Source organism: Pagrus major, chromosome 7 (assembly GCF_040436345.1).
Source record: "Pagrus major chromosome 7, Pma_NU_1.0".
Taxonomy (NCBI): domain Eukaryota; kingdom Metazoa; phylum Chordata; class Actinopteri; order Spariformes; family Sparidae; genus Pagrus; species Pagrus major.
In genome coordinates this window covers 5,873,221-5,897,087 of record NC_133221.1, presented here as the reverse complement: position 1 = coordinate 5,897,087, position 23,867 = coordinate 5,873,221, and the positions used below count along the sequence as shown (strand labels likewise).

The 23,867-nt window shown below is 41.6% G+C and overlaps 1 protein-coding gene across 1 annotated transcript; it reads left to right on the top strand.

The window, feature by feature from the left end:
* The first annotated feature begins 917 nt into the window (after positions 1-917).
* On the top strand, positions 918-23,867 carry vwa5b1 (von Willebrand factor A domain containing 5B1). Its single transcript, XM_073470827.1, has 22 exons — positions 918-1,056; positions 1,253-1,414; positions 2,552-2,771; positions 2,866-3,020; positions 4,210-4,341; positions 5,645-5,769; positions 7,213-7,389; positions 8,461-8,571; positions 9,791-9,993; positions 11,167-11,281; positions 11,484-11,669; positions 11,904-12,105; positions 12,711-12,910; positions 14,433-14,679; positions 15,895-16,188; positions 16,464-16,601; positions 17,874-18,008; positions 18,571-18,636; positions 19,073-19,142; positions 19,965-19,967; positions 21,206-21,329; positions 23,137-23,867. Exons 1-22 carry the CDS (start codon positions 918-920, stop codon positions 23,779-23,781), a joined length of 3,849 nt encoding a protein of 1,282 aa, XP_073326928.1. The 3' UTR covers positions 23,782-23,867.

The window sequence follows — 23,867 nt, the reverse complement described above, 5'->3', positions numbered from 1 at the left end:
CTTTTCATGACAGCTACATGGCTAAATCTTGCTGAAGCAAGCAAACCCAACAACTGCTATCTGATTTAGCCGTTTAGCACCTGCTAGCTAAAGCAACAATCATGCTAAATTGATTGTATTTAACAATCTGAAGTAGCCTAGAGCCTAATATCACCTTTTAATCCATTTAACGTTAGTTTAACAGGATTATTGTAGGTCTACCTAGCTGGCTAACTAATTAGCTAGGCGAGGTCGTGTGTGCTGGTTTATTTTACCAGTGTGAACAGCAGCAGCTAACGTTAGCTAGTAAATTCAAGTAACCTCCGCAGGGTTTGGTTTTATTTCTTCAGAAGAGAAAGACACACAACTCTGGCTTCTGTGGTTGCAACAGGAGGTAGCTAACAATGCTAACACTGAGATGCTGAGTAATAGGCTGATCGAAGCTCAAAAGCCAGCATAGCTAGCACGAGCAACTTTCTTATGCTACATGAAAAAAATGGTGATGCTAGCTTGTTTCTACGTCCATGCACGGTGTTTATTTACAGTTTTAGTGAGTTGGTTGATTCAGAATAACCACTTAAGTTTGGCTGAATAACTTTGGCATATTTAGCTAACAGGAGCTAGCCATAACAGGCTAAATTTGGTCGCAGTTGTGGAGCTGGCTAGCTTGATTGACGACATATAAATAAATATCCATCAATTATTATTAGACAAGAATGATTTAACATTTCATAATAATAATAATAAGGCTAGTCCAGGAAAAAATCTATTATTTCACAAATTGTTTTATAGCTGATATTTTACACAATTCATATGTTTGTCCTGTTCCCGTGTCTTTAATATTGAACACTACTGGTGATCGCTTTTGTTTCTGACAAGTACAATTACATGATGAGTCTCTTTTTATCCTAATTAACCAGAATCCTAAAAGCAGCACCATGCCTGGACTCATTAACAAGGAGAACCGGGGCGCTCTGCCCCTCAGCGTCTCTGACATAACTTCCTGTGTCCGGGGTTACACTCTGGCCATGACAGCCTCTATGACCTATGAAAATATCGAGGATCATGCAATTGAGGGTGAGTATATACACTACAGGAGATTAATTTGTTTACTTCAGCCGGGGCTCGGTCGATGTGAACACTAGCTCAACTAATTTAAAACCCACCTTATGCTCTGAAACACTGTTATCGACTGAATATGCTTGTTTTTACTGCCTCTGGTTTGTTATTATTCCTGTTTGTTGTTATTATTCCTCCTCCTACTGCCTGCCAGGGATCTTCATTTATCCGCTGGAGGAAAATTCCATCGTCGTGGGGTTCGAGTCCATGATATCCAGTCAGATTATAACGCTGCAAATCAAAGACAAGGCAAAAATTGAAGACTGTTATCTGGATTACTGCAACACGTCTAATGGGGCCCTCCAGAGCGGCAGCGGTAAGGTTAAAGCTGCTCTAATCAATTTTTGTTATTTAATCAATGAATGATATTACCATATGAAATGTGAAAGGCTTGTAGTGATGAAGCCCACAGAGAATTATAACCTATGTAGCGTCAACAAAGACTTTTTTTAGGCAACAAGGAACTTCCAAAAGAAGGAAGGGTCATTACGTTACCGAATCTTGCCAACATATCTGCGTCGTATGATTTCTGATGAAGAAATGCCTCCAAAAAATGAAAGAACACACTTAAAAGTAGGCTAAAGATTGGGTTTTAGTGTGTTTCTCCATGCATCTCCTATATACTTCAATACAGCTGGCACCAAAGCAAGACTCGATGACCAAGATGACCTTTGTCTTGCCACCCGGCAGCCATCTTGGCAACGCCCTATCTAAATGAGCCCTAACTTTATGTCACACGACCACCATCTTTGCAGTTCTCTATTGAAAATCTCCTCTCTTATAACGTTAGCTTATTGTTTTGGTTTTCTGTCCCGCAACTTTAATTTGATTTACTCTCACCGCTCTCATCGATCCTGTTTCCAGCAGCAGCAGCATGCAGATGTTTTCAGTGAAAAACATCAAATAAACTATACACAACCTGCTTTGAAAGAGAGGGTCTAAGGAAAGACAGGTTGCATTATGGGATATGTAGGACCTGGCATTTTTTAAGTTTGACTACTACAAAAGACTAAGAGTCTGCCTCTGGTACTTAGATGTCTGCCTCACGAGTCCCACAGTTTTATGGAAGATAGTTAGTATTTAGAGACGTAATTACGGGTTAGGTTTGCAGTACAGTAGGTGGATACAGTACATGGTATAATAATAACATCATAGTATCGTACTTCACTCAAACAAAGATGTAGAAATAGCTCCTGTATAATTAACTCTGAGGACAAGCCTTTGAAAGATAGCACTATCGATAAATAGGCCCGAGCTCTTTCTTAAGATGCAGCTGCGTTTTGTACTGAGCTCCTAATCAGAGCAGCAGCAGTGACATTTACTTTAGACCGGATTAATGAGAAGAATCAAGAAGGGAATCAAAGACGAAATTCATTAAGATTTACAGAGCTTAAATGAGTCTGAATGATATTTAAGGCCTCAGAAGATTACTAATCTAGTCTGGGTGTCACAGGACACATAGTGATGGATGAGGACCTGGAGAAGACAGTGTTGGTGGTTAACCTCGGGGTCATCCCTCCTATGGAGACGGTCCATGTTCTGGTCAGTACCTCCTCTGAGCTCTCCACCCTTCCAAGCGGAGGCATCCGGGTCTCATCTCCACCGGTGTGTACGCCTCGGGTACAGAGGACCATCAACGAGGAGCAGGGACTATCCCCGAACTTCTCCAGAACGTAAGAAAATACATAAATTCATTCGTTCCTTCAGGTACACACTAATATGTCATGTGTACATTCAAGATGGCTCCATTTTAATGTTGTTTTTTAGGCGGGACAGGCATACAGGTGCCTCAAGTCCTCACGATCAAACTCCCAACTCCCCTCAGCTGTGGTTGGCTTCGCTGTTACAGGAGGAGGTCATCAACTCCATGGACTACGAGTTTAACTTCCAGCTGGAGATACGGGCTCCCTATCTCCTCGCAGGTCAGAGGATTCGTGTTTCTCTTCGGGGCAAATCCACCTGTCAAGTGTGGATTTTGCACCCATGAGCTATTGAGAAATAAAACTGGTTTTTGTCAGTGTGTGTAACGGCACAACAGGCCCGATCACTTCAGATATCCTGTTATCATGAATTGCATTTCAGTGCTCCCTGAAAGCTATGCAGAAATAGTGTGTTGAGATTGAGAAAGCTCTCATATTTATTGATCTGATACGACAGGAGGTGTTAGCTGAGCTCAGCATGAAGACAGGAAACAGGCAGAAACAGTGAATCTGTCTCCGTCCAGAAGTGCCACCTACCGCTAAACTCACTAAATCACACTTTATATCTAATTTGTTTAATCTGTACAAAATTTAAAGGGTACAAAACAACAAGCTGCAGTTTTAAGAAGGTTATAGGCTGGACCCAAGGCACACCTGTATCCATACCAGTGCAAAATGGCCTCTCTAATCTTCATCTACTAATGCCAAATAAAATTCAAGAATTCATTGAAAGGTCGCCGAATTTAAAATGAAGTGAACTTCTCCGCAAGAGAAAGCGATCCATTTTCCCTCCAGGTTATCCTCCTTCACACTGGCAGTGAGTCACGACCTTTGATGTGTCACGCTCGAATAATTCCCACCACCTGACAATTGAATCGTGTGAAAAGTGAAATACGGGGGTCCCCTGAAAAAAGGTTTTTAAAAGGATTTCTCCTTGGGTTTATAATTTGCCTCATCACACCATGTGGGAAACACTCTGCTCTCAACTCAAGAAGTAGTCCAGCAGCAGAGATTTAAAGTCTTGTCTTAGGCGGCACCAGCCACAAAATAGTCCAGCATATAACCCCTTCATGTTCATTAATGAGCTTCAGAGGTGGATTTTCTCACCCTTAGACGGAGCCAGGCTCGCTGTTTCCACTTGTTTGCAGTGTTTAAGCTAAGCTAAGCTAAGTAGCTTCATATTTATCTTACGGAAAAGAGATATATCTTTCAAAATGTCGACCTATTCCTTTATAACTTAACAAAAGTTGTGATTTTGCACATCGTGAAGATTCTCGCATTATATCTTTAAATCTTTTTTTGAAATTCGTGCTCTTATAAATGTGAGTCATTTCAGTGCTCTGTTATTGTTGTTATTACTGGAAGCGGCGCCACTGGTTATTTGATCTGCTGTGGTTGCTGCTCTGTGTAGGTGTGGAGAGCCCGTCTCATGCCATCCGAGCCGACGCGGACCCTCTGGCCCGCTCTGCCACCAGCGTCGTCATCACTCTGGCCGACAAGTACACTTACGACTGTCCTGTCGAAATCCTCATCTACCCCAGCGGTAGGTCAACAGCCTCCCGACTCACTCACCCTCTCCTCCCCTCTCTAGTGCAATTTTTTTTGAAATTGTTCATTTCAGCTCTGCTACAGCATTTCTTGTGTTAAGCTTGTAATCAGATCAGATTCGAGGTGATTCACTGCCTCACTTTGTGTGTGTGCTCGAGTGCCTCATCAGGAAAAAAAAAAAGGTCCTACTCCTGTTGTTAATGCATGACATGCCAGCGGTGTCAGACTCCATTGTGTGGGAGTGCAGTGTCAGCTCTCGTCTCTCCCCCTCTCGCTGCCGTCTTGACCTATAGTATGTGTGGGCCAGTTGTCTCCCAGAGGCAGGAATTGAGCCATGGCCTCGCTGATCCAATAGGCTTCTTATGAAGGTTTTGTTCACAAACAGACCGGCTGCCTGCGCTCGGCAATTTAATTCAGCTCAGACCGGTGCTGCAGGTTCAATCACAACACGGATGCTCAGCTGGGGAGGAGAGATGGAGGAAAACTGAAATGCATTACAAATTATATGTTGATTAATGGCCAGAAACACAGGCTGTGTGTTATTTAATTACTACAGGTTTTAGGGGTTTAGACATTTAAAGACATTTTTCAATATCACACAGAAGGCAATAGTGTCAGTGTCATAGTCTCCACAGCCAAAGTAAGAAATATATCAATGAAAACCAGCAGTTTGATCAGCAAGTGCATGAATTTATTTGCATTTATAACACATTTTGGACACATTTATAACACTAAAGTACAAGAGTATCAATAATTAATCAGTACACATTACACAAGACCTGGGACACTGGATGGATGAATGGATTAAGCAATTAAAAAGCAATTAATTAATTCAAGATGCACATATGAATTGAGATTTTCCAGCAAGGTTTTGCTAAAATCACACACAAAAACATTTCTATACCTAAAGTTACGGCCCGCTTCTCGCAAGAAAACTATTGAGGACTTTTGTAAACCTTTTTAAACTGAAGCCTTTCTTATGAGGAAGCTCGAAACAATGTTTTTCAGAACCTGCAGAGAAACAACGGTCCAAATCCCCAGGATTCACTCAACCCTCTGAGCTAATTCTGTAGTCCTGAGACCCAGCTGTGGTGCAGCATCTTTATTTGCAACCACCTCTTGATTCGTTCATCAATATGGGGATAATTCAGCACCACAGATTTCCACTCTTCCCCCACCATGAGCGGCTGCTTCTACAGCACTTGGGTGTCAATTTTGGGCATTGTCCATCTGCTTTATAATCTGCCTGTAATATTTATAGCCATGTGTTATGTCCTGAACCAACTGTGTCACTTCAGAGCCTCATCTGCCACATGTGCTCATCGAGAACGGAGACATGACGCAGGAGGAGTACGATGAGTATCTTCACGGCCGGAGCGATTTCATCAAGGCCACCAAGAAGGACTCCAGCAACGAGAGGAAAGTGAGTGTGACATCGACATCAGCACCACGTACCTGAACTGATGGCAACACAGTCATGGCGATATCGTTATGGGGGAGAATGGTGGAGACTACACTGCAATATCATGAACAATGCCATGCAACAAAGTTCTTCAGAGGTTATGTCTCATTATTCTGTGATGTCTAACAATGTAATGCAGGAGTTTATGACCTGTGTTCACCCTCTGTAGGTGCATAAATAAGCAACTAGTCTGTAGGACCAGTTGATTTAAGAGAAGTTATCACTTAACTATCATTTAACCTATTTTTTGTTGTAAATTTCAGTAAGATTTTACCCAAAATTGCAGATACTGCACTCAGACTTTGGATAATCTTGAAAGAATGCAAGTATCTACAAACTAAATGTCCTTTTATCTTTCTTGTGATTTTGCATTTTTAAATTATTAGCTATTTATAATACATAATTCAGCGATTAAATATATGTTTATCTGTTTTGCAAGGTTTCAGTTTTATTTATATTGTGCCAAATCAGAACAAAACTAAGCTCATGACACTTTTTATATAGCTAGAGTGGGTCGAGACCAAACTCTTTACCTTTCTTTCTTTAATAAGACATATACTGCAATATTTATATTGAAATAATATAATGAATATGTTTACAAGTCAGTACATTTAGACATGAACTCAGAAAAATAACATGAAATCTATTTATCAGAAGCTCAGGTGGCAGTTAGCCTACCTCTGCTTAGCTACTTTAGCTACTTTAACTGGTTAGCGTTAGCAGGAGTTTAACTAGCCTTGTTTTTGTTCTACATCAGGATAAGATTTAGCTACTTAAATAACTTATGTGGAATAACAAACTACTAATATGTGTGTCAGAAAAAAACGTAATCTTTTCAATTTCAGATAACGGCGGCTAATCTTATTTTAGCTTTAGCTAAAGCTAGCTGTGGCTGTCTCAACATGCTAACTAGCCAACAAGTTATGGCAAATTTAACATGCTGTTTTCATGGAGATTATGCATTTTTAAATATCTTATTAACAGTACAGTTACTGTGTTTTGTAAGTTAATGTTTATCTTATTCCAGCTCAACATTACAATTTTCAATCTGCTTTGTTTATTCACTGTTGAGGGTCCTGTGTGTGTCCTTTCACATCTCCGCCATGATGAGGTTGTTAAGTGACCAGCAGACCGAAACAGGAGAAGAGAGACAGAGAGCCATAAAAATGTGTTTCTATGGAAACACTCCAGAGGCTTACCTCATTCAGCCTGGAATTTCCGGCACATCTACAATAATTGACGAGCTCTATCTTATTGACCTGATCGCTCGTCTGTCTTTCATGCCTTCTTTTAAGTGTTAAATTAAAGCCTGCGCAAAAAATTCATAATAAGTCCACTTATCTCACGGGGCCAAATCCCTCCATTGCTGATGCTTTCGGTTTTTATTCTCCTGCCTTTTTCCAGGTAGATATCATTCACAGGCGGCTCCATAAGGACATCCTCCACAACCCTGTGGTCATGTTGAACTTCTGCCCCGACCTCAAGCCCATCAGCTCAGACCTGAGGAAGGTTCACGGCGAGTTTATCTTCCTCATTGACCGCAGCGGCAGCATGAGCGGGGTTAACATCAACCGCGTGAAGGTATTTCGTCCTCAGTTTGGCCTGAGGTCTTATATTGCTTGAATATACATTCAGGCAGACACTGATTTACATATAAATTGAAATATATCCCACACCATCACCAGTTTAAAGATTCTTCTCCTCTAAAAAATGATATTTGCCGATTACAGGGAATTTGTTCAAGCGTATAATAGTCGACATCAGACATGCACGTTTTTTTAAAAGATCAGATTAAAAGCCAGTGTATCAAACACATTATAAACATGATATGTCATCAGAGGCTGTGATTCTGCCCGTCCTGATTCTGCACACTTTGGAGATTATAGATGTGGTTAGCCAACTGTGTGAAGGGCATGTACACAAGGATATTGATCAGACAAATCATTCATTATTCAGTAAATGTCTCCCAGTTGCTAGGTTTTAGACAGCAGCGGTCTTTGAGGCCTTATCAGACTTCATGTGACGTTTCTTCAATACCTACACAGGCAGTATTTTCTATTTAAATTTTATTTGGCAGCTTGTGCACTGATGCTGCTTAATGATGTGATGCTGACTGGTGTTGACTTGTGACTCAGCTTTTTGCAGGATGGGTCTGGGCCTAAGGCCAGGGTGATGATGTAACGACTGTTTACCACTGATCTTTTGAGAAAACCTGCAGAATACGATATAAACATTACAGTATTACATACTGAATTTTTTTCTTTGTTGATGCACCTGAGCAGACTTGTCTGGCCAATGTGGTCTTTGTGCATTTCACATGAGTGAAGGTTGAGTGCTATTCATCCAGTTTCAACTGCTCTTTCACTGTAGAAGAGGCAGTGATGGATGAAATGACACTGCGTGGTGCCGCTCTCTCCTCTCCTTGAGAAAGTCTGCTGTGCAGCGGTGACAGCTGTGCAGAGCGCTGTGCTGCCATTCAACCAGACATTCAGCAGACGTAGCTGTATTACACTGGAAACCATCAAACAGTTCAACAGGACACTAAGCACCTAATGAGCAGAAGAGTTTTGCCTTTTTTTTTATTCTTCACAGTCTTTGTTCTATTTTTTCTGGACGTGAACTTAATCTGCTCTCTGCCTCTCTCTCCCTCAGGACGCCATGGTGGTGATTCTCAAGAGCCTGGTGCCCGGCTGCCTTTTTAACATCATAGGCTTCGGCTCTACGTTCAAATCCCTGTTCACGAGCAGCCAGAACTATGACGAGGTAAAGCAGTTCTGCAATATATCACTGCAAGATATGTGACCTAATTTGATGCAGATGTGATGGGAGAATCTGCGTTAACTACACAGTATATACTCGACTGTTACTCAAGAATGAATAATAATAATAATAAGAAGAAAGCAGGGTTACATGGTACATATGTATGAACAGGTAGATAATACAGTATAATTTCCCTTAAACATTGACTTCAAGTATTTCAATTACATATAAAATGTCCGTTTAATTCTTTTACATAAGTATGCAAAGTATTTATTTCATGTTGAGTCGATTTGAATTAATTAAAAAACTAAGTCTGCTTAATTGAGTATATGCAATTTTTCAATTATTATACATAAAAGTAAAGCATTACATACGGATAACTTTTAGGTATAATTCTTGAAAAATTGCGTTAACTTATTATTTCTTTTATTTATTCACATCAACTCAACGTGATAGAAATATTTTGCATTAAATGACTTACTTTTCACTTATGTGATAGAATTACACAGACATTTTTATATGTAATTGAAACACATACAATTAAAGTTTTAGTGAAATATTTATGAGAATAAAACATAAATCAAATGATCACAATGAGAGGGGTTTTACATAAAAATAGGTTTCCAAGCGAGATTTAAAAGAGGACGCTGAGGGACACAGCTGAGGATCAACGGTTACATACAGGCTCAAAGTTAGAAGTGTAGTTACCCAGACACTGCTTAAAAAGTTGTCAATAAAAGCTGCAGATCATTTCTAAAACTGACAGGCAACCAGTGAAGAGAAGCAAGAACTGGAGTTTCTTTTTTTTGAATGAGCTGAAAGGCTTACACTCTCCCTTTGAACAAGCTGGAGGCCTTTCTGAGTAAGACCAGCGTGAAGGCCAGTGCAATACTCTCAGTGTGATGTATCAAAAGCATGAATGAGCTTTCCAAGTTCGAGTTTTTGAGGACAACTTCTGAATCAAGAATCATGTCTCAGCATGTCATGGCAGCAGATTCACATTTGATGTTAGGCCACCAAGATGTGACTGAATATCAGCGGTGATATCGACGGGGGGCAGACAACAGGATTTCTAAGTTGAGGAAGTTTTCAGACTAAAACAATCCCCAGGTCGTCTGAATCATTGGCTCCGAGGGGGCCATAAAGCTGAGCATCGGCCGTGTGGCAGTGAAAATTAATGTTACGCATAAACCATTCTATCTTCCTTATTCCCACCACCCAGGATGCCCTGGCTCTGGCTTGTGAGTATATTAGAAAGATCAGAGCTGACATGGGAGGGACCAACATCCTGGATCCGCTCAACTGGATCCTGAGGCAGCCGATGTTCAGCGGACACCCCCGCCTGCTCTTTCTGCTCACCGACGGGGCCGTCAGCAACACGGGCAAAGTTATCGAGCTGGTCCGCAGCCATGCACGTCACATCAGGCAAGTATTACTTCCGCTGTGAGCTTCACTCTGAATGTTAGAAATCAATACTGAGTGACATTTTAGGGATGTTGTCTAAGTGGAGCCTTTGTTGTCTAAGCTGTTGTGGCTTCTGAACACATTACAGAATTACCCGGTTGTTTCTAGGTGTGATTGCAGACAATGCAGCACATGATGTACCACTCACGGTGACGCTCAATATGTTTGGTAGCTGCTTGTTTTTTTTTTAAGTAAGCGTATTAGAAACCATTGTAGTATTAACAGCACTGGCAGAGAAGCTACCGCATGTAGTGTCAAAGCTAAGCAAACATCCAAAAATCACATCCAGGGATTTAAGACTTACATGGTACACCTTGGTTATGGAGCTGTAATATGAATGCATTGGTCAGCCATGAGATCACGACACAGAGAGATATGTGAAGCCTTGATTTTAGATTTAAAAGAATAAAATTGCTTAAAAGCTGCATCTAGAGGAAGGAAATAATAATTCTCCCTGACGGCTGCGAACACCAACTGAGAGCGAGCGCCGGTGGCACCGTAGATCCGCGGTACGCAGGGAAATCACTTCATTTTGCAGCTCGCATCTACGTCTCACACTGTGTATCCCTCTCCTGAGTCACTCCGGAAAATAATTGACTTTTGTCTTCCCCCCCTTTTAATGGATGACTGCCCCCAGATGATTGCATTAGGTACACAGAGCTTGGCCAACTCATCGGCACTTCCTGCATCATTATCGCACAGTGTTTACAAATCAGCGCAGCCGGTCAGAGACCAGATCTGTTCTGTAAAAATCCACGTTTAGGTTTTTTCACTATATGGAGAAGGTGACGTTTCCTTTTTTAATCTGAAGTCTGTCATCTCATTAAAAATGCAGAGGGAGGTAGCTGGTGCGATGAAATTAGCCAGCTCATCCCTCAGTGAGAAATAAGGAAGGAAAATAGTAAAAGAAAGCATCAACCCACCTCCCAGGAGAACAGTAGAAGCAGCAGGATGCCTCATATAATTCTCTGACTGTCTCGTTTTTTATTTCAAATCCGTGTTTCACAAATTAGATTGTTTATAGTTCATCTGTTGCCGAGCCATCTATATTGATCTCTGTGAAGACACCTGTTGTCGTGCGCACATAAAGGTCGATCCGTCCATGGAGCTGCGGTGTTTAATGTGTTTGTGCAGATGTTTCACGTTCGGCATTGGGCAGAACGCCTGCAGGAGGCTGGTGCAGGGACTGGCGACAGTTTCCAGAGGAACAGCGGAGTTCCTGACCGACGGAGAGAGGCTGCAGCCCAAGGTACTCATTTCCAGCTTTGTGAATCACTCCAAATGACAGCCAGCTATTCTTCAGACCACTGGAGAGCCATTATTCGGGTGCTTTCCAAGCAACAAGTGTCTGCCAATTAGGAAATCATATCTCGGAGATGCTTTCAGTTGATGCACTAGTCGTCTAGAAGCTATGTTTTATATCTTAAAGCCTTTTTTTTTTTCTCGCACAGATGATAAAGTCCCTGAAGAAAACCATGTCTCCGGTACTCAGTGACATTTCCATCGAATGGCTGTTTCCTGAGACCAAAGAAGTGCTGCTGTCACCTGTGGGCAACACCTTCCTGTTTCCAGGGGACAGTCTGATTGGCTACAGCGTGGCTTGCGACACCACGCGCTACCACGCCAACCCCAAATCTGTAAGTGCAAGACAGCTGCTGAAAGGAGACAAATGACATGCGAGAACTTTAAAATCCACCGTGAGTTTGTTTAAATCGTTTGTTTCATTGAATCTAATTATCTGAAAGGTGTTCCCAGGGAGATACAATGAAGGGCCGAGGCTAACTATGAAGAAGCTTTTTAATCAAGCCTTGTGAATGGGTCTTTGTGCGAGCACTTGTCCTGGATGTGTCACCTACTAATAACCTCTACAGGATAAAAGGAGGCGGTACAGCATGATGCGCTCCGTTGAGTCAGCCAGCTCTGTGTTTTACCACTCCCAAGAAGAGGACCCGGTGAAGACATGTGTGGACAGCCAGGGGTCCTACAGGGACGCGCTGTCTGGACCTCTGTATGACTCATACCAGGACTCCATGACAGACAGCAGCCCTGCCACCACAGAGCAAGATGCCATGGGTAAGAAACTATGTGCACAAACTACTGATGGCATTCTGATGAAATAACCTGTTAAGCTAAAGGGGCCAGCTGATGTATGTAATCGCAGTGGAGGTAGATATTAGCGCTAGATCAGAAAATGGAAAAAACGTCTTTAAAGTACCTCAAAATTGTAAAAGTACAGTACTTAATAAATAAAAAGTGTTGATGTCTGCCTCAAAATGGCAGTACAGAAATGGTAAAAGTACATTTGAGGTGTCGTGGTTACATCGTTTACTCACAGAGAGCACTGACAAGTCCATTTCTTTAACTGTAAAATCTCTCTCCTTACTTCCTGTCTCATAAATGCAGTATTAGTCAGGCTGTAGTAGATATATCTACATCAGATGCTCTTTGGTTAAGTGGAGGTGCCACAGATGGCAGCGTTATATCACTTTGGCCCAGACTGAAATATTTCAACAACGACTGGATGGATAGACATGCAAATTTTGTACAGATACTCAGGGATCCCAGTCAATGCATCACACGGATTGTCACCAACTTTTAGTGCAAATATTCATGTCTCCCTCAGGATGACCTGTAATAAATGTGGTGATCCCTATTTCCATTTTTGAACAAAACATCAGGGTTTGATTCGAAGACGTCTCCGAGAAGGCGAGCGTACAGCACCAACCAGATAACAGACTACAACCCGGCGAAGAAGGTGTACACTCCCAGCGATCCCAGCTCTGTGGCGGCGAAGAACCCACTGAGGAGAGCCAAAGTCCAGGAGCTGATCGGCCAGATGAGCCCCGAGCACGAGACGCAGTGGAGGAACGACTACCAGGTGTGATCCCACGCTGCGAAGAGAAGTAATGATCGTCTCAAAAAAAAATAACCTGCTGTGGTTCAGTTTGGAAAAATGGGTCAGCGGTTGTTTCTGATTCAGTTTGTGATTTAACTCAGAACTCAAACCAGTGACTCCAAACTGAGCTTTTCTTTAATAATAACAATAATACACATTTTAAATCAGTATTCAGACCGTGTTGACAAATTAAACAGCTATCTGACCCGTGTCCGTGTCTGGACTGGGGTATAATAAAGAACAGACTAATGTGCTCTCCTCAGTAATTAAGGGGGAAAATGTAGGACTGGTAATTACTTTTCAATATTCCTCAGGGGGCATCTTAGTAACACTAGAATGAGTTCATCAAGCTATGAAGAAATTACTTCTTCTCTTCACTGCGCTCATGCCATGATTAAGCGAGAACAACAACATAGTGACTTCCTATTTATTTGTTTGTTTGCTATTGCCACATGAATGAAAGAAATATAAATTAAGGCGTTAATTAAACCTTCTGCGAGAGGGGTGAGAAGATGAAACTCAAAACAGAATAAAACAATCCTTCCACTTATAATAATCAAGCTCTCTCCCACATTTTAAAGGCTTCCACTTTGCGGTACTGATTTCCAAGTTCCTCCTAAACACAAAGTTTTTACCCCCTATTTCTTACCAGTTGTCCTCTTCCTCTGTGCTAACATATAGGTACCCAGTAAGTGTTTCATTGTTTACCTAAATACCAAACAGTCCCTCGTTCTAGCTTCTGAACATGAGCATCTTTGTCTTATGTGATAATACACTGAATATCTTTGGGTTTTTGGTCTTTTGGTCAGATAAAATGAGAAGCTCGATCCCAAGATTGACATTTCTATACAATTTTCCGACATTTTATAAACCACACCAGGATTCAAAATGAGAAAATCACAACATTCATCAGGAATAAAAATAATTCTTAGTTGCAGCCCAGTTTCTGTTTCATCAAGCAACAGATGTCTTTTCCTGGCGTATTTTTGAACGACTTTATGTGATATTTCTTTTGAGCACATCATCAAAAGTCTGTATGTCACTTATCACTTAAAGATGCCATATGTATGAAATTATACTCCAAACAAATAGGGGGCAGCATATCACCAGAGTAAACACTTACTGTTACTAACTGAAGCTAACGCTGGCTAGTTAGCTCAGTTACCGTGTGGCTAGTGGTCCGAACTGGGAGCCCGGAGCACTGGGGAAGTGTTGGTGTACACGTCTTGGACAGGAGCCTTGGACTGGTATGGGAAGGGGCTAGCCGGTTAGCATGCTAACCTCAGTAGAAATGTCTGCAACACAATACATAGACATCATGATGTTATTTCTTTGAATCCTGTTGATAATTTTTGTTAATTTTTGACTGTTTCCAACTAAAATTCGTACGTATTGCACGTATTGAGATAAAAGCCCTGGGTGAACACGCTGCAATGCCCAGAAATACAATTTGCAGATGATTGCATCAGGGTATTTAAAACTAAAAAAAACTTTTTGTTTTCAGCCACAGCTGGCGAGCCTGTGCGCCACATCTTCCAGAGGGCGTCCTGCCAGCTGTCACCGGCCGCTCCCTCAGCAGGAGCCCATTCTGCAGCAGGAAGCCGACTCAGAGCTTCATTTCCATCCCCAGCCTGAGGACAATCCTCAGCTCAGTGGCGGCGGCGCACCGCCAGCAGCTCGCAACACCGCTGGGGATGGCGGATCCAAATCATCCACTGACAGCCCATCTGTAGGCAGCGTCGGAGATACAGGTGAGACCACAAACACAAGAAATCTGTTTCACTGAAAAATGATTTATTGAATACATCTGGATGTCCATAGTTTATGTTGGATTGAATCTGTGTTTTTGTTTGTTTTTCTTGCTAAATATGTTTGCAAGTTTGTTAGTATAAAAGTATAAAAATGAAAAAGTATAAAAAAGTGGCTTTTTTTACGGGCAGCTATGCACGGGACTATTTCTTGGCTCGGACCAGTGACCTACTGGAGTCTGTACGAATGAAAGTAATGAGATATAACATGTTAGCTACTGAGCTGTTGGACAGAGTCAGGCATGCTGTCTGCCGCAGTCTTAATGCTAAGCTAACATAATCGTCTCCTGACTCCATCTTTATATCGAACTTAAGGTTTGCAGTGTGACCAGCGGAGACTCCGTGAAGTCACTGACGTCTCAGTCATGATATACTCCAACACATAACCCCCTTGTATCTCTATTTTTTGTACAAATCAAACAAAGAAGTTATAAACTGTTATTTTGTGGTCTTTAGAGGTGATGGTTTGACAAAGATTAAAAGTTACTGTACAGATTGGTATCAGTTTTCTTATCAAACTACGCAATAAAGCAGATAAGCATATTTACCAAATCTTGAAATTACTTTTACATGCATTCAATACTAATCCCAAATAACCCCCCCAAAACTAACCTTGTTCTGTTGTTGTTTCTTTTCTTGTTAATGATTTGTGTGTATTTATTCTGTACTCGTGTACTCCCCACATTGAAAATGAGGGCATGTCCTCAACGATCTCTAAAAGTTTGAATGAATGAATAAATGAAAAATTCAAACAAAAGCTGCTTTGGAAGCAATTATAGAGTAATACGACTACGAGCCCTTGAATTCGAGCCGAGACCGTTTTATTCAGCCTGATGTGGAAAAAATGGATTTTAATGGCAAACGTCCTTAATCTAAAATGAACAAGACCGACACTTTAGTCTTGGCAGAATCGAGCAAAGAGTCTCTTGAGGAAGACAGGAAATGTTTTCTTTAAATATAGGAACAAAACAGAAAATTAATCAGGAGATGAATAAGGAAGAAATGAAGTAGCGCTTTAGAAAACAACAACTGGAGGTCCATTCAAGCAGGAAACGTGATGAAACAAGCGGGCAGCAGCAGGCGATGAGCTTTAGATAGATTGAATACATGTCGACCAACAAACTCAGGAATCAAACGTTGCTCCTGTGATATTTTCAGATGGATACGGACACCAGTTATGTCAAGCAGAAACCCCACAGGAGACCCACATGTCAGATCTGGGTGCAGCCAACCAGCACAAAGGTGACTGCAAGGCCGTGGTGTCCGGACTGCTGTGTGGGAAACCAGCGAAGTGGGAGGTCGTCTTTGACATCCGGCCCTTCCTGAACGGCCGGGAACGTGAGGAGAAGGTTCACGAGGAGCTGTGGAACGAGACCTTCCACCACCTGGCCGGACGCTCCATCATACACGACTTCGAGCACATGGCGGATAAGGAGTGCGAGATCGAGCACGGTGAGCTCCAGGGGCATTTAAAGGATAAGTTCACCCAAAAATGATCTGCTAATCTAGCTTAGGTTAGCTTCATATTTAAAGGACAAATATGAGAGTCCACAAGAAAGCAAGTAAGCATGTTTCCAAAAATGTCAAATTATTCCTTTTACGCATTTCATGTATGTGTAATCAATGGTTTACATTATTCAATATTATGTAATACAGTGTAATGTTATATAATATGATGTAATTGTATTATATGTTATGTAATCATTTGTGTTTATTATCATTCACAGGCTCTGGGAGGAAGTATCAGCTATACGCTATTCACACCAGCAAGGCCTGCAATATACTGAGCAAATACACAGCGTTCATCCCCATCGACCTGGACACTAATGAGTATTTGCAGACATGTATTGAATACATAAACCCCAGTAAGTCTTTAGGGATTTAATGTGGAGAAGTCCTTATAGCACAGATCGTTCAGTCCTCACTACATATTTGAACAGAGTGTCCACAAACGGGAACAAGTTTTCTTCTTCTGTGTGGCACTATAAAGGTGACTCGTACGTGCTAAAATGAATCATCTTGTCATGTAAATTATTCTCTCATTTGGGAAATATGCTTATCGGCTTTCTTGCCAAAAGTGAGATAAGAAGATTAATACGACTCTCATTAAATCAGAAGCTACAGCCCGCAAACAGGTAGAGTAGTTTATCTAAACATAAAAAGCTACAAAGGTAAGAAAAAAAACAAAGCCAGCAGCGAGCAGCTCTAAAGCTTTCTAATTAACACGATTAGAGCCGAAACAATAAATCAGTTCATGTATTTGTGAGTCATCAGAAAGCCAACTGGCAACATTTTCAAGTTTGCAAATATTCTCTGGTTCAAGTCTCTTAAATTTGAATATTTGCTGGGCACACTGGGCTTTTACATGTTTCGCCTCGGGTCGTCAAAACTGGTGATGGACATTATTCACAACTCTTTTTGACATTTCGCAGACCAAACGATTAATCGAGTAAATGAGAAAATAATCAACAGATAGACTGACAATCAAAATATCATTAACTGCAGCCCTAAAAATGTCGAGTTGTTAGTATTTTCATCAGGGGTTATATCTACTTGTGTGTGCTGGATTGTTTCTTGGCAGGGAACAACGACTTCCTGAAGTTCTGCAAGGAACCTATGCAAGGAAATATATATAAAACCAATAACAATGTTTGTTTGCAGTAACAACTAACAACAACTCCCAAACTGGCAACAAAGTATATAAAAGGAGCACAACAGAAACGTATGATAGGTTGGACCACCGTGTTTAACTATATATATGTTTATTTGCTTAAGTCACGGCTCAAGATGCCAACAAAAATAAACAAATTTGGCGATTTCACATTTCTCTGTAATGCTAATAGACCGCCAGCTGTCTGTCAGGAAGTGACTGCATTTAATTCATGCCTGTTGCTATGCATAAAAGCACTCTTATTTCATGAGGAATTTTTTTTTGAGGTTGCCAGCCAACCTGTGGAGACAGAAAATAAGCATATTTCCCAAAATATTGAACTATTCCTTCACCTGGCGTCCCCGTACTGAGACAAAACTGTGATTTTGGTTCAGGAAAACAAGGATCGATTCAAAATTGTATTAATCTATAAACACTTTCAAATTGTGTCTCCCTACATTAAAAAATATACTAATTTTGTTTTCAGGTGAAGGTCTGAAGAGGGGCTCACACTCCAGCTCTCGTTCAGGGAGCAGGAAGAACAGAGGGTACTCCATCGGACTTGGTCGCTCTCAGTCTGGCGGCATGTCCGAGGAAGCTGAAGAAGTCCTTCTGCCCAACAGTAGGCTGCATTTCATATAATCAGGTCCCCTTTCAATCCAAACTTGATGGCTAACGAATAAATACAGCAGAAAGAAATAAGAAAAGAGCTGCAGAGAAAAGGTATAAATATTTTATTCAGTGAAGGTTGTGAGTCAAAGGAATATCTATCTTCAGGGGCGGATTTGATATGAGATCTCCCAAAGTTTATGTTTATTTATTCTAATACGACCTCATTGGAAATGAGAAGATTGCAGCCTTGCATCTCCAGCACCAGGAGCTGTAAGATACTGAGCCCTTCAGACAGCTGAGTGGTGCTTTACATTAAAAATACTTCAACTTCAGGAAAAGGGCACAACACTTTAAATTGGTTTTCAGGGGTGGCATGGCAACAGCAGGAGCTAAGACTAGCACTCTGCTTGAACATCTGCTTGGCAATGCCAGTTTAAAAAAAGAGGCAAACAGTGGGCACAGATGCAGACAAATTGCATCAGTGTTGCCTGGTAATTGCCTCTTGTTTAAAGACGACAACATCCAGTTAGGTTTTGTGAAAATCAATCTTTTTCTGACTGTCTTAGATGCAGAGGATGGTGTCTCTCCGTGCAGCACCCCCTCCTCCTCCGGCTGGGAGAGATGTAGCTTCACAGAGGGTAAGAGCATCACATCAACCGGTCAGTAAATTTGCTGTATGTCATCCATTTACCTCCGCAAAGACCTTCAATATACAAAAAACTTGCCCGGCAGTCTCTTGTTATTTTCTGGGGCAACACTATTGTATTGCTCCAAATGTGAAACATTAGATTATTGACATTTTAGTCCCCTCTTCTTGTTAGTGACCGCAGTAGAAGGTACAATTTTGTGGCTTGTATTGACACACGCTGTCTGGACCTTTTTCAAAAACACAATGAGAAGCGTTTCACCTGCAGAGGAGAGCTGGACTATAAGTCCTCCACTGTCACTGTCACATCTCAGTGGGTGTGTTTCACTTCTTTATTGTGTGAGACTCATGTTGAGAAGTCACAGAAAATGCCACTGCTTCTTTCTCTCTCTCCTTCCCTCGACTAACTCTGCCTTTCTGTCTCCAAGTCTCCCAAAGGAGTCCGTCTGTGACCTCTGACCAGTCACAGAAATCAGTGGAGAGCCTGTTTTCTGCCAGGTGGGTGTTTGGAGACTGGCTGGCTATGTACAGCTGTGGCACCACAGCATGAGTGCACACAGGGACATCAGCACTATAATTATTTATAACTATCGCATTACAAGGAAGAGAATCTACCTGACGTTTTCATCTTTATCCATTTCTGTCAGCTGATTTAGACTTTTAGCTCATGTTGTCTTGAAGTCAATATAGAGAGTCTATAGCCACGCTAGTGGGCTCTACTCAGACGGCGAAGGCTGGTTAAAAAGCTGGCCTTGAAAAGAAAAGGGGCCAGGCGCCATTATGTAAGAGAATAATGGCACGCATTTGCAGACAGTCTCTCCTGCAAGGCATTCATAGTGTCGCACTCGGAGGCCGACAAAAGTGACAGAAATAGTTGCGTGAGGAAAGAAAAGAGAAAGCCTAGAAAGACGGTGTTCAAGCCCTGACTCCTTTCTCACCTCCACACAGCCGACAAATTGCTGCATGGAGAGTGCGATTGTGTGATTGTCAGGTTCAGAAGGTTCTAGAAAACGCAGTGCAGGTGGCAGACAGGTGTGTTTGTGTGTATGTGAGTGTGTGTGTCACTGGCCTCTTTAATCACAGCAGTGTTGTATGCAGAGCACAGCACTTGTATGTTCTTACCCCCAGCACTTAAATCATAGCACTTATGTACTTCAGGTATCCTTGATAAATAGCAGCTACCATGCTCAGACAAGGGCTTGAAAATTGTTTCTATTTCTTCATTCTTACTTTATCGACGGTGAAAGTTTGTGGTTTCTTTCTTGTGACAAATGTACTGGACGTTTTGGACAAAAGTGTCTGCCGTAAATCTAAATCTAGCAGGTACGATGTTTACCACGTTCACCATCTTGGTTAAGCATAATTGGCCGAGGCTGATGGGGATGTCATGAGTTTCGTAGGTATTAAAATTGTGACCTGAGGACGCCACTAGCTAGCAACCCAGTCGTTAGAATAAATGCTAGCATTGTACGTTTCTGCAAACCACGGATATGTTCATATTGAACATTTCTTAAAGTTGCAACTTTACTACTTTACAATGCTGTCCTTAAAATGTAGTTAAATTTAGACACAAAAACTACGTGGTATGTGCTAGGTTTACAAAAACAGGACCAAAATGCAGACACAGCAAAAAGCAAACAAAACTAAACTAAGTACAAAACAAAAATACAAAGAAACAAACCAGTAAAACTCAAGAACTCAGGCAGCAAACACACGACAGGAGTAAAAAACAGACAAACCAGTGAAGAGTGAGGGGAATAAACTGTATTAAATACACAGAGGGTGATTAACTAATGAGACACAGGTGTACACAGAAAAAGGGCGGGAAAACAGACAAAGGGAGGAAGTGGAAAGTGAAACACGACACATGAGGATATAAACTACAAAATAAAACAGGAAAGGGTTCGGAAAACATCATGGTTTAGCTTAAAATATCTGTTTTTGTCACCGCAGATAGGGTTAGATATTGTCCCGAGGTCTCCTTAAAAACATTTGTTGGTATCACGCTTTTAAATTTTGAAACAGCGTGGTACTACTTACTATGGAAGTTATGTGATATGACACGTTTTGTTTTAGTACAAATTTGAACGAATCAGCGGTTTGCAGAAACGTTAACTGCCAACATTTTATCCTGGTGACTGGGCTGGCGCTAGAGGAAAGTAAAAGGATCACCAAAGTTCATTTAAGTCATCCTGCGGAGGACGTGAATGTCTGCAGCCAATTTCATGGCAATCCATCTTAGAGACATTTAACACAAAACCTCACTGTGGTGCTGGAGGAAAAGTCAGGGGATCACCAAAGTCATTAGGATTCATCCTCTGAATACCATGCATGTAAATACAAAAGGTTATGTTAATACACCGAACAGTTCAGTCTGAAACAAGGTGACTTAATCCTCATTACACTCAATTTACTGGATTCCAATGATATGTAAATCTACAGATGTACCAGATAACCAAAAGAAATTGCTTTCCCTGTCGTGATGGAGATTAAATCTAATAGTGATGTGTGTTTCACATACACTGAGATTTAAACGTGCTTCTCCCACTCTCCTGTTTAAGGTTGGCCCTCAGCAGGACGCGTCTCCTGACTCGAGCTGCCAAAGGATTTATGTGTCGATCTCACAGCAAGTCCGGTGATTCAATTGGAGAGAGCGACAACGAGAACAAAGACTACATTCCTCTGGTGGGTAGCTAAATCCAGACATGTGAATGCTCTGTCAACCTGGATGTGTTGTGATGGAAGCTAATTTGAACAGAAGGTAGATTTGTCAAAATCTGTTGAGCCAGTAAAAGAAAGGAAAGGGAAGGAAATTCATCCCCAATTCATCCCATCGCTCTGAAAGAAGGAAACAAAGGATAACATTTAAAAATACGGAGATGATAAAAAGAGGAGGTCAGTGTTGGATACCAGCAGTTTAATCAGATATATACAGTTTGTACTCTTACTTAAAAAGGGAGAATTCATTGTTAAGGTCAATGTTATTGCTGCTGTTGTGACCCAGAGCATCAGAATTTGACGACCTGGGAATGAGATTCAACAATTAATTGTCTTTCTCCAGATTTGCTGTTTGGCACCTTTAAAATGTCTGAAAACGATGAGACCTTTGTCATGTTGAGTTGTGTACTTTTGTACTAAAAAAACTTTCAGACAATGTTCATCCTCAGAAAACTTTTAATTGCAATTTAATTCAAGGTAACGGTCCATTTCATTTGGTCGCTATAACCTCCAAGAGAGAGTCAGAGATCAAAGGAAGGAAGTCGCTAAATGTGACTAAACTTAAAATTAATAAAACTCTAGATAGATTTTCATCAGCAGTGGTGGTTATCTAAATGAAGACAACAACTCCCATGATCCCACGCTACTTATATCTTCTGTTTTGTTTTGATTGAGAGACCTTCAGGGGCTGAAATTACTGTACTCACTGTGCACTTTATATTTCACAATAGATTGTATCCATGACTGACCATGGAAGGAGTCGTATAAATCTTAGCCAACTAAACTTTGCAAACAGTAAAAAAAAAAATTGGTGTTTTAAGAAACTTTTTCTGAGTAATGGCTTTTTTTTCTGTCCAGCAAAAGAAATTGCCTGTGATAGAAATATCCGGTGTAATTTAACCTCTGCTTAGAGGCCAGAAGCACCGTCTGGACTTAACTGCAATATTGTGAGGCCTTCTCTGAAACCACCATGACCTTGAAGAAGACTCTAATTATTCTGTGCCTGCCAGCTGGTTCATGTTTTATTCATCACTTTTCAGTTTCAATGAAAAGAATATGTCTGTCAAAAATAATCACAAATGCTACCCTCAAAGTGATTTACCGTCCTTTAACAACTACCAAACAGGTATGTTATTGCAAAGCACCTCACGTCCAGCTCCTGATTGGAGGAGGAAGTAATGAGCCATAGAAGACTCTTGTTACAAAATGCAGTGTGGTGCAGAAGAACAGCATGCACTCAAATCATTTGTCCACTCACCTCTTGTTTTATTGCTTGTCAAGTATTAAAAAAACATGAATTGCAGGGGAATAAATACACCCAACTCTGTGGGGCTTGGCATTGAAAACAAAGTTTGGCATTGACAACAAAACCTGACCTGTAATGGGAAACGCTGGCACTGAAACAAATATTTGGTACTAAAACATTCTACTGAATAACAAAACAAAGTCAAAATTATTTCATTTTAGTCTGATATTTTTATACTGTTAGTGATTTTTAATTGTTGAAAACACAGGGCTCTATCTTACACGTGCCTTATTTTCACGCCCAGTGCCCACGTTGTGTAAATAGCAAATGTTCTTGCGCCCACCTGTGCACCTCTGTTGTAAAATGAGGTGTGGTTTGGCGCATTGCTATCAATCTAAAGTCAGTGTGTGTGTGACCTTTTGACCCATACCCCTCCTCCTCTACAAGTACCACTACCCAGCTGATTTAAGTTTGTAAAAAAAAAAAACACGAGCTGTACTATAAGTCAAACTTTTAACTTCTGCACAGGTGTTGTTGCAGTTGGCTAGCGGTGCATTTCCCCTGGACACAGCTCTGTGTGAAGCCATTAACGTGCCCATGGACAAGCTAAAGTGGACCTCCCCCTTCAACAGCCACCGCAGCAGCCTGGGCCACCTGTCTCACTCCAGCAGCCGCCGGGCTGAGAGCGCCGATGACGGACACAGATCCCAATGCGAGTCCGAAACATATCATCAACCTGCAGAGCACACTGCAGGCACTTCTTATCTGAGTGCCGGGATGGTGGATGCTGGTCTTTCCCCATTACTCAGTCCGTCCACCCCTGCTGACCCGCAGCTCTCCCCACACTCCCAGGCGGACAGTGGACGGGGTTCGGGTTTAGGGGGCTTGGAAACAGCATCGCCTAGCCCCCTGAAGAGGATGCTGGATCCGGAGAGCATGGTGTGGGCCACAGCTGTAGCCCTCGCCTGGCTGGAACACAGCTCCGCCAGTTACTTCATCGAATGGGAAATGGTAGCCGCCAAAGCCAGCATGTGGTTGAGTGCGCAGGACATCCCAGAGGGCCGCGACTTAGCCTCCATCAAGTCTGCTGCCAACCAGCTCTTCATCATCCTCAGACACTGGGATGAAAACCTGCAACTGAACATGCTCTGTTACAACCCGAACAGTGTCTGAGACTGAAAGAACTCAATTCCATTATGATACTATGCTAACCGAGGCTGTGCTATTCTCTCTTCAGCAGTATGTCCTCTGGAGTCTGA

Bases quoted from the DNA above. Each gene is read 5' to 3' on its own strand.
- vwa5b1 (XM_073470827.1), top strand. From the start codon at position 918: ATGCCTGGACTCATTAACAAGGAGAACCGGGGCGCTCTGCCCCTCAGC. The intron at 11,670-11,903 runs GTAAGTGCAAGA...TAACCTCTACAG, and splicing joins ACCACGCCAACCCCAAATCT to GATAAAAGGAGGCGGTACAG. The intron at 12,911-14,432 runs GTGTGATCCCAC...TTTTGTTTTCAG, and splicing joins AGTGGAGGAACGACTACCAG to CCACAGCTGGCGAGCCTGTG.